Below are 12,026 nucleotides of genomic sequence, written 5' to 3' on the forward strand. Positions count from 1 at the left end.
ATGAGTAAAAAAAAAATGGAGATAGAGGGCTTGGTGATTTGGTGCAATGAGAACAACCTCTCTCTCAACGTCGGCAAAACTAAAGAACTGACCATTAACTTCAGAAAGAAAGGAAGAAAACACACTCCCATTTACAACAACAGAGCTAAGGTTGAAGAGCGTCACGTTCCTCGGAGTGACGATAACGGACAGCCTATCCTGGACTTCCCACATAGATGCGATGATCAAGAAAGTCCAACAACACTTCTTCTTCCTCAGGCAGCTCAGGAAATTTGGCATGTCCATAAGGACCCTCACCCACTTCTACAGATGCACCATTGAAAGCATACTGTCCAGGTGCATTACGGCCTGGTATGGCAACTGCTCTGCCCAGTACCGTAAGAAACTATAGAAGGTGGTGTGCATAGCCTAGGTCATCACAGAAGCCAACCATCCATCCATGGACTCCGCTTACACAGCTCGCTGCCATGGAAAGGTTGCCAACATCATCAACAACCCATCACACCCAGAAAATGATCTCCTATAACCTCTTCTGTCAGGCAGAAGATATAGAAGCTTGAACACATGCACCAGCAGGTTCAGGAACAGCTTCTTCCTGGCTGTTATTAGACTGATGAATGGACTCTCTAGCCTCAAATAATGTTGATCTTGCTAATGCTGATCTCGCCTAGTGCACACCCTGTGCAATGTATCCTGTCTGCCACAAAGGACTTTTGATTTATATGTCCTTGCTATTTTGAGCTGCCTGTACGGCTCAGAAACAAAGCTTTTCACTATACTTTGGTACACGTGACAACAAATAAAGTCCAAATCCAAATCAAAATCAAATGTTACCCTTTTGTGTTAACTTTATTTTCAAGACTTTTGCAAATCCAGGTAGATGACATTTACTCTATTGCCCAAAGGGAATGGAGACATAATAAAAAATAACTACCTTCACAGATTTTCCTCAAAAATGTTTTTAAAAAGTTGTCTTGCACAATTTCCCTTTTATAAAATTATATTTGAAGTTTTAAAGTTAAGACCTCTTAGACTTCATGACATGTGGGGGTTAAGGGAACAATTACATCCAAGACTGTTACTTGCTTTGCAATTTTGGACTTGACCTGTTGGCGCACAGCTATGTTCTCCTCGCTCACAAGTGCACCTTTAAGCTTACTTTATTTTAATGATCCCAAGCAGTTCCAACCCAAATCTGGAGGCAAGCTTTTATTTTTGGTCACTTGGGACAGAAGTAAGAAAATACAGTTCTCATAGAAATGGAGAACTTTCTCTTCAAAGGCTATGGATCCTTGAGCTCAATTGTAGCTTTCAATTCTGAAGTTGATAGATTTTTTTTAAAAGAGGACAACAGTATCAAAGGCTCCAAAGTTAGGTGGATAAATGGTACTGAGACACAGATCAGCCATGATCTCAAATAATGCCAGAGCAGGAATGACCTACGATATGGTTCCTATGTTATTATTGCAAACCAGAAACAGATTGTGGTAGACATGAAAGAGAAGATGACCAAAGGGAAATAGGAAAGGCAGCAGCAAGGTATTGGTTATGTTACTAGATGAACAACCAAGAAGCCTGGATTAATAATGCAAGGGACCAAAAGTTCATGTCCCACAAGGACAAGTTCAGAAGCCACTGTACAGCAATGTGCAGACCCACTTGGTAAAGTTCCAGCAGAAATAGGTCAGGGCAGAAGTATGTCAATAGGCCATGAGAGAGAGAAATAATGAGTGGAGTGTTTCAAAATGTTCAGCATCACCGAACTACAGCGTGTGGGGTGGCATGGATACAGCTAGAGTTGACCAAGCTGGCCTCAGCCTTCTGGCAAAAATTAAACTTATAACAATTGAAGGTTAAAAAATGAGGAGCTAAACGCTAAGCAATAATTGGCTGATATTCTGAACACATAATACCGTATGTTTGATTATATATATAAACTAATATTCCTTTAGATCTTCTACCCCAAAATTTTATTCTCAATGTTGGTAAACTCATGAGACACATCCAGCATTTTCTGTATTTGTTTCACAATCTCATACAGTTCAACTTTTCACATCACGGACGTTGTGTTACCTGAAGAGATTCCAGAAATCGGAAAGACCCCAGTCTTCTTCCCCTTGGAACAAGGCAGAAGGTGGAGTTGTGCAACAATTCCTGATAATCATACCTGAGAAGGGAAGGCAAAACACATTCATTAATTGATCATGCTTAATGGTTATCCATATAAGATTCCTTGATTTTAACAGAGTAGTTAAATTGATGGGTTTTCCCCTCTCTATGTAGCTACGTAGCCTCAGATCTGTAATCCTCCAATTTTCTACATACCTCCAATTTTGGTCTCTTCCATCCCAAATTTTAATCATTGGTAGCTCGCCTTCAATTGATTTGGCCCTAAGCTCTGGAGTTCCCTCTCCAAATCGGTCTTTTACTCTTTCTTTAAGATGCTTCTGATGACTTCTCTCTTCACAACACTTTTGCTATCTCTCCTGAGTATCCGTTAGTGGCTCTGATCCAAACTTTGTTTTGTGGACATCTTTGGACAATTTACAATGTTTAAAGCTCTAGATAACTACATGTTGTTGTTGGGTGATCTACAACTCTCAGTGTAAAAGTTGGAGCAGCTCAATGATTGTACTAACCAGAGGCTGAGAGAGACTCTCTCATCTGGCTAAGTCAAGTACAGTGGATGGGATCGAGAAAGGGAAGGCAATCTTCATAGAAAAGAGCATAGGATCAGATATGGTTGTGATCAAGGAGATTTTTTGGAGAATGCAAGACAATTCATGTTGTTCTTGGCATCAGAAAAATAATTTAGAACGCTCATTTTCAACCCCCTGTAGTTGCCAGTAGCTATCCCAGAAGGTTAGGTCCACATCAATTTTCAATGGATGGGGGAACCATTAGATTTTCATAATAATATGCCATTGATCATCCATTGTTTTCCCCTTACCTCACCAATGACCAGACTGAAAAACCTATCCTACTCTGGCCTTAGTTAGAGAACAGGACCCCATTAATTTCATGTAATTCAAACTTTCCAGAAAATAGGTGGAAACTATCTATGCCACCAAATTCAAGACACCTAACCAAAATGGCATCAACCCAGCCATCAATGGGAAAGTATGATATTGCTATTCCTGTCATGGTTCTGATGAGAATGTAGCCATTATCTTTGTAGTAAATGGCAAAACACCACATGTACAGCCCATATAATTTAGATTAATACTACTAATTCCAATTTATTGTAACAGAGAGATAAAGAAAGATAAATAAAGCACAGTACAAAACACTACCTGGTAATATTAAAACAAAACTCATTATAAATGAAACTTTTTGTATTTTTAAAGAATTTTGACCCAGACTTATGGACAGGAGGAAACACAGATGCTGGGCAACCAGTTTTATTGCTGCAACATGGAACTAACTGCTTGAAACATTCAGACTGGCCAAACACTCAATGATTTATCACATGCTAAGAGGCCTCCAAGCACAGTACTCTTGTTCAAAGGCTCAGTGAAGCATATTGTACATGGCTGGTTTAAACACAATGATTCACAGCCTAGGCTCTTATACCCAAGGAATGTTAAATGTTGGCAATGATGCATCATTGAAACTTCCATTTGCTCCCAAAGTTACATAAATACAGGAGTTGGAAAGAAACAAAAAGGCTGTTTGAAGGTTGTTTACTGTGAGTCAAAGTATGAAACAAAGAGTTTGATTGCTTTCCAACCAGTTGTAGGAAGGGGGGGATTTATGCTGATGGAAATGTTGAGTGACTGATGGTGAGAGTGTGAGGACAGGGTGTCTGGAGGCAGGGTGTGATGTACTGACACTTCCAGAAATGTGTCCACTCAGACGCAGCAAATCCGATTTTGGAAACGGGGGTGGGGAGGGTAACGGTGCTTGACCAAGTAGCAGGCAGGCAGTCTTAGTCGGAAAAAAAACGTCCCCATGTAAATAAGATGGGTTAAAAAAAATAGCAAAAACACTAAAATTAAAGCAAAGTACTGAAGATGCTGGAAGTCTGAAATAAAAACAGCATATAATAGAGAAACCCAGCAGATCTGGCAGCATTTGTGGTCCAGAGGAACAGAGTTAATGCTTTGAGCTCAAGATGATTCTTCTTCGCAATGTTCTGCAATACACTTTATTTTCACAAAGAGCTTTGATTTGAACATGACAGTTGACTTGCCTCTACACATCTGTTAGTAACTTACCCAGATTTTAATGGAGAACCAATCCAGGAGTATTGCGATTATAACATTAGCTAAAACTGGATGAGCTCACTTGGATTGGATTGTGGGTACATTTACGGGGTAAAACCCTCTGCTAATTTAAACCCGACACAAAGAGAAGCTCACCTCATGCCATAATCTGTTAAATTTCGAGAGACAAAGAACCATCCCAGAGGTCACTATTTAAAGTAAAATTTAACAATTTTATTCTTTAAGTCCAAAAGAGAACATTAGACGACTATTTTACAACTCCTTTCTCTTAAACCTATCTTTCACCTCCCACTCTACAATACTGGCCTGATAAAAAAACCCAATTAAGATTTACAAAAAAAAATTTCAAAACCAGTCAGCTTGGTCGATTCACCATTGTAGATTTTCCTCTGTAGATTTTTCTAGGTCGGCTTTTCTTTGGTCTTCTGCTGAACAACATTTCTTATGGACAGGTACTTTTCAGAGAGCTATTCGGCTAGTCGTCTATACTTGTTGGTGTTCTTGGCAGTTCTTCCCTTAACTGTTCCAAATGTCTGGTTTTATACCACAAAACATCAGATCATTTCATTGGTTTGATGTCATCAAAACATTAAATTCAAATTTGATTGTATTTTCGTCTCTGGGACATAATTCAAACTGATTGGCCGAATTTGAATTTGTTTTTGGTATCATGGCACACAGCACCAGCTCTTTGTGTCAACCAAATGTTACATTTTTAAAATGTTCAGCGCACTCTGTGTTTTCAGTCCTTGCCACTTTCCTCTCTCTCTTAAAGATACAGTACACACCTACACCTTCATAACAAAGGATATCAATCAATTCTGAGTCTCAATGCTCAAAATAATCCTTCTGCTGTTCTAGCACCAATATGGCTCAAACTGTAAGGAAATTCACTCCATAATTTTAACATGTCTCCAAACTGACTCTTTATGCAGCAAATGATTAGTACAAAAGAGCTATGACTCCACCACAGTGACATGTATATACCAGCTGTCAGACATTTGTTCGGCTGTTGGAAGGCTTAAACAAGATTGTAGTAATTGCTGTGTCATGCAGTGTCATTTATTATTGAATCACACACTGTTTGGGGAGGGTAAGCAATCTAGAATCAGCTTCTTAACTTTTGAAGCAGAGTTTCCATTTACATAAGACTTTTCACAACCTCAGGACTTTTTAAAAAAAATTAATTTAGGGGATGTGGGTTTTGATAGCTTAGCCAGCATTTGTTGTCCATCCTTTATTGTTGTCAAGAAGGCGATGGTGAGCTGCCTATTTGTACTGCTGCAGTCATGCGCAGTAGGTAGACCCACAAAGTCATTAGGGAGGGAGAGTTAGGATTCTGACCCAGCAACAGTGAAGGAATGGCAATATCCTTTCAAGTCAGGATGGTGAGTGACTAGGAGGAGAACTTGCAGGTGGTGGTGTTCCAATGTATCTGTTGCCCTTCTGGATGGAAGTGGTAGGTTTAGAAGGTACTGTCTAAGAATCCTTGGTGTTCTAAAAGCCTTTTAAGTGAACAAAATACATCTGAAGGGGAATGACCAGATAATTTGTTTAGCGATGTTGGTTGAAGGATAAATATTGGTCCCTGCTCTCCTACTAGTGCCATGAAAATACTAGAGAAGGCTAGACAGGATGCCCACTTGACATCTGAACCAACAGCTCTACCTCAGAAAGTGTTTCATTCCCTCAGAACTATGCTAGGGCTGTCAAACTCTCCAGAGTAGAACCTGGAATCCATGATCTCTGCTTTAAATATGAGCATGCTATTGTTCGAGTCACAGTGGACACTTTAAAATTAGAGAGTTATAGGACCAGGAAAGGTTCATTTTTACAACCTGTATCTCATCCAAAATATAGTTGTTACGAGAGTCCTTGCAATGCTCGTAGACAAGTGACTGCAGTAGCACTGCAGACCTACTGTTTTCACTAAAGAATGACACGTTTGTGACTAAAAAGCAGCATGGTAATGAAGAACTTTCAACAATCGTCCTCAGGAGTCAAACAGCAGTTGGGGAACTCTGGTGCCTTACCCATCTTGCACAGCCTAGAATCTGAGAAAAGCTCATCAACCGCATGAGGAATTGTGCTTGAATCACAGAAGCAGGCCATTCAGCCCAATAGATTCACACCTGAATTTATACTCCAAATAAACCTCCTCCCACCTTCTTCACACTCTTGTGCTTACCTAACCTCATTTATTAATAAATTTGTGCCATTCGCCTGAAATACTCCACATGGTAGCATATTTCATATTTTATTCTCACCCAGGGTAAAAAAAAACAGAATTTTCTCATAAATTTATAGGAGAGTTTTTTTTATGTAGCTCCTTGCTCTGGGTCTCACCAAAGTGAAAATGCTTTCTCTACATCTACATTATTGAATCTTTTCAAATTTATTTAAGACCTCAATGGAGTTCATCAAGCTTCTGACTGAAGTCTTAAATAATTCTGGTGTCAGTTTCATTGACTTTTTTCAACAGGCAACAGCCTCCGCCTCTCTCTTTTAAAACTGTCTTAATTGTTTCTATATCATTTTATTATATAAGATTAAAACTGTACATAACATTCCATAGGTGGAACTTAATGCCCTCATCTGAGGGGTATTTTGGAGCGGGGATGATTTATTCAGCTGGGAGAGTACAACCATTATATCTGCCCAGATTCAATGTGGATGGCCATCCCACACCGCCAACAATTTTGACTTTTAAATGATGTGGAGGTGCTGGTGTTGGACTAGGGTGAACAAAGTTAAAAAATGATATAATACCAAGTTATAATCCAACAGGTTTATTCGGAAATACAAGCTTTCAGAGCACAGCTCCTTCATCAGGTACCTAGCGGGGCAGGATCATAAGACACAGAATTTAGAGCAAAAGGTCAACACCTTTAATGTATTGTCTGAGCTGAGATGTCACTTTTTTTTTATACTGATAAAACCTTAAGTTGTCTCAGGACTGTGACTTGAAAGAAGTTCTGGGATTTACATATTAATCAATCAAAACCTGCAGCCCCATTCTAAGTGACTAAAGACTTAACAGCAACCTAAGTTTGTTCAATACATTGTACCAGTTATATGACACTTTGATCTTTTACTGTAAATTCTATGTCCTATGATCCTTCTCTACTAGCTACCTGACAAAGGAACAGTGCTCCAAAAGCATGTACTTTCAAATAAACCTGATGGACCATAACCTGATGTTGTGTGATTTTTTCACCTTTAAATGGGCAATGAATAATCAAGTAAGGGCTTCATCCCACGGCTGCTAGCGGCACTTGTCCACGTGGGAAAGCTGGAAAGCAGACTTTCTTGGGATTCCTTGTGGGGTTCCATAAGGTGAAGTATTTCATTTAAAAATACTCAGTGTTTGCTCGAGGAAACTGGCAGTGGGAAGGGTAGGGGCCATTGCAACTGACACCCCCCTCCTAAACCCCCCCACCCTCAACCCATCCTCATCCTTGGCAACACTCGGTCTTGGGTGGGTATCTTGCTGGCAGCAGCCAATGTTTCTCAGTGTTGCTTATAATAACTGCTGCTGCCCTCTGATGCACTGGCCGTTCTTCGCCCTGATCCCAGTGTTGGTGACCTCAGGGCAAGGTTCACTGCTGCCCAGCTAGGTGACCAGGCTGAGGTATTTAATTCTGGCAGACCTTCCCAAGAGCAGGTGCGATGGGATCTTGCTTATTCTATGATGGCAGCAAGGCCCATCGACTCCAATAAATACCGTCCCAGGTGTAGTTGAACTAAGATTCTGTACAATTTTAACACAACCTTCCTGCTGTCTATCCAGCAGTGAACATTAGTGCTTTGTTTGTCTTTTTTTAAAACCAAAAATGAGAAAAGTATTTTTAGATGGTCAGGACTAGTTAAAGTACAAGCTAATGACAGGAAATGCTGATACACAAGGACTGAGATCAACCCATTCTTTTTCCACTGCTCAATAAACATCTCACCATATCTGCAGCAATGTTTTGAATCCCAGCAGATTTCAATCAGAGATTAGCTCCAGCGCTATACAGGCCGACTCTCTCATGTGACAGCAAGAGAACAACAAAGCTCTCATTATTCTGACTCCTACTAAGCCAGGGCGAGACATCAGTTGTTCTTATCTGTACCACTCCGGAGAGCACAGGGACCAGACGTAGATTGGCTGGACAGTTCTATTCCTTTGGCAATTCTTAAAAGATCTATAGATTGGACACAAAGTGAGCGATTTTAACCTAACCGCCTTTGAATCCTTTGGGATTGCCTGAAACACTAGGTTTACACATGTTTTATAACATTGGATTTCACATCAATGTCACTTTCTGTTGAAGTCAGTGGAAAACAGTATCACACCCAATCCCAGCAGTTTAACTAAGGGTGCTGAAGTTGAAGTTGGACGCAAACTAGTGAAATTTATTTTCTCGATTTGATCATGTCCTGTGTCGTTCACCAGATTTTAGTTATTGAATGTATTTTAAAGAATTTTCTTTGGTGATAATGCACTCATTGGATACCAGTCTATGATCCCAGTCCATATTCCGACCACCTTTGCTAATGTCTCACTGGGGTGATAAACCACAGAGACTGAAGAAGATCAAATGGAGATTATTAGTATTTCTGAAACTGAAAGACATTTGGGAGGAAGGTTTGATTAACATGCAAAGATTTGAATTATTGTGCAAACGTCCTTTCTGCACTTTTCTGCTGTCTGATATGTTATGTGGCTAATTAGAATCCAGATATGCCTAAATGCGTTTCTGATTAGTAAATATAAATTGAGTAATTGACACCAAATAGTGAACTGTTTTGATTGAGCTAGTAAGCAGATGGAGTTTAATTTGGAGAAATGTGAGGTATTATATTTTGGTAAAGGACTTATTCAATTCCTAGTAGTGCCTTGAGTGATGTTGTAGAAAAGAGAAACCTAAGGGTTCATGTATATAATTTTTTTGAAGTTTACATCACATGTAGATAGAGTGGTTAAGAAGGCAGTTAGCACACTTGCTCAGGCCTTTGAGTAAAGGAGTTGAGATATCATGTTGAGGTTGTACAGGATGTTAGTGAGGCCTCTTTTAGAGTACTGTGTCCAGTTCTGGTCACCCTGCATTAGGTAGGATAGCATTAAACTAGAGAAGATTCAGAAAAGATTTACCAGGATGTTGCTTGGAATGGAAAGTTTGAGTTATAAAAATAGGTTGGATAGACTGGGACTTTTTCACTGGAGTGTCGGAAGTTGAGGGGTGATCTTATAAAGGTTTATAAAACCATTAGGGGTATAGATAAGGTGAATGGCAGATGTCTTTCCCCTAGGGTTGGGGATTTCAAATCTAGGGGGCATTTTTTAAGGTGAGAGGAGAAAGACTTAAAAATGACATGAGGGACAACTTTGTTATGCAGAGAATGGTTCATATGTGGAATGAACTTCCAGAGGAAATGGTGGATGCGGGTATAATTACAATGTTCAAAAGATATTTGGATAAGTACATGAATAGAAAATATTTGGGGGGATATGGGCCAAGCGCAGGCAGGTGGCACTAGTTTAGTTTCGAATTATGGTCGGCATGGACTGCTTGGACCGAAGGACCGTATGACCCTATGACTCTAATATTAGCCTAGGAGTTTGAGTAGATCTTGCTTGCCCTGGACATAATTCACAATCATGTTCAGTATCTAACCTGAATAATGGTACCTGTGGCACTGCAGAATTTCCTCATTACTGCACTGAATTGTAAGTCTCAATTTAATACCCAAGTCTTTGAAATAAAGATGAATGTCACCTGAGTATAAAGGCATAGAAACAGGAGGAGCGAATGATCCATAGAAATTGCTATGACATTCGGGAAAGAAATGGAGGTGCCGGTGTTGGATTGGGGTGGACAAAGTCAGAAGCCACACGACAGCAGGTTACGGTTCAACAGGTTCATTTGAAATAATAAGCTTTTGGAGTGCCGCTCCTTCATCGGGTGAAGTTGGACTATAGCCTGCTGTTGTGTAACAGCATTCAGTAAGATTGTAGTTAATTTGCATCAACTCCACTTTTCTGCCATATCCCCACATCACTTGATCCCTTTAGTGCCCAAACATTTTTTGATCTATGGCTGAGCATCATAATGAGTTAGAGAAATCTATTAGATTTTGAAGAGCAAATTAAGGATTGATGCAGGAATATGTATCTAGTACTTTGATTTTTGTATACATAGAATTGATAATTTATGCAAACTCTACTGGTAATCTTGCATGGACAGAAAACAAAATTATGCTGAAGTGTGTATAGCCTACAGGCTCCATCAAGGAGTCTATAGTTTGATTTTATTAAGTGACACAAGATTGATCTTTTACAAATATGTAGTAAGCTTTAGGGCAAATGAATTTAAAACAAATTATAATCAGATGCACACACAATACCCTTTAAACAAGTCCTTTTCCACATGCTGCATCTTTCCTTCTAAATAAGAACCTTCAAAGTAATTTCTGCACTGATTCCAGGCTCTATGTTATTGGAGAGTAATACAGAAAAGGTGAACTAATACCTCAAAGTTCATCATGGAAGTCTGAGAATGTGAAGTTAGTTTTAGTAACAGGCTTTGCAATAAAATGTTCAAATAAAGTAAGAATCCACGAACAAAAGTCATGTGTCAAAAAAAAGATTTTTTTTTAATGTCACTGACAGTTTCACCTGATTGCTGTCTGTAGAAATGACCTGTGAATTAATCTTCAATTCCTGGTGACTTAGGGAAATTCTCTAGCATCTTCAATAACTGGCTCAAATATAACAAACATTTACTTCAGCAAGGATGCAGAAGGCAATCGGTCCCTGTGGCAACACATCATCAGGGTACAATCCCTTTGAGTGAAGAAAAATAGAAAAGGAAGAAACGGTTACATCAGACAGCAACAGATTCCAACTGGTTCATCACTCAAGGAAGACCTTCAGAATCCTTCACGCTTTCATGGTGTCTGTTAGTCACAAGTCCTTCATGCTTGAGCAAGAACAATGAGGCTGCAGTATCACCCTTGTTACATTAATTCTCAGACAGTGTTGCTGTCACTCTTCATTGTTGCCATGTTCACAGCAAGCAATAAGATATTCTTGAAAGATACTGACAGCAAAAATTGAACAACGTGAGCATGTAATTCTTTTAGGTCTTAGCCGTGACTCCTGAGGTTAGAAGTGCTCGTGTTCAAGTCTCAGTCCAGAAATTTGGACACAAATATACTAGGTTGGTGTTCCAGTGCAGTACTGAGGGGAGGATCAGTAAGCTCAGCTGGTTGGACAGCTGGTTAGCAATGGCAGAGTGACATCAGGAGAGCAGGTTCAATTCCAATACTGGCTGAGGTCACCGTGAAGGTCACAAATTCTCAGCCTCAACCTATGTCTGAGTATAAACTCACTACCATCATCTCTGAGAGAGCAACCTTTTTGTTCACTGTGAATATGATAATTTTATCTTAATTAAGAGGGCAGAAACTAAAGATGCCATGGCACTCTTTCCAGAATGCTGTTCCTTTATCGGGTATGATGGAGGAGCACTCTGAAAGCTAGTGTTTTCAAGTAAACCCATTGGACTATAAGCTGGTGTTGTGTGACTTTTGATCTTGTCCAACCCACTGGCACCTCTACATCATGGCTACTATTTTCAAAGAAGAATTCTTCCCCAGTGCCCTGGCCAATATTTGTTGTTCATCCTATGTCAGGAAAACAGACCATCTTGTCATTATCAAGCTTCTGCCTGTGGGAGCTGGCTGTGCACAAATTGACTGCTGGGTTTCCTATATTACAACAGTATCATCAATTTTGAAAGTCTTCGATGGCCG

General features: G+C 39.7%; 1 protein-coding gene across 1 annotated transcript in view; it reads right to left on the reverse strand.

Annotated features, from left to right (window-relative positions):
* Positions 1-12,026, reverse strand: part of LOC122563602 (exostosin-1-like) — a 254,983-nt gene that overhangs the window by 66,503 nt on the left and 176,454 nt on the right. The window contains exon 2 of the mRNA XM_043717538.1: positions 2,074-2,167. Within this exon, the coding sequence (XP_043573473.1) occupies positions 2,074-2,167 (94 nt within the window). The remainder of the gene's footprint in view (positions 1-2,073; positions 2,168-12,026) is intronic.

Source organism: Chiloscyllium plagiosum, chromosome 27 (assembly GCF_004010195.1).
Source record: "Chiloscyllium plagiosum isolate BGI_BamShark_2017 chromosome 27, ASM401019v2, whole genome shotgun sequence".
NCBI classification, from domain to species: Eukaryota; Metazoa; Chordata; class Chondrichthyes; order Orectolobiformes; family Hemiscylliidae; genus Chiloscyllium; species Chiloscyllium plagiosum.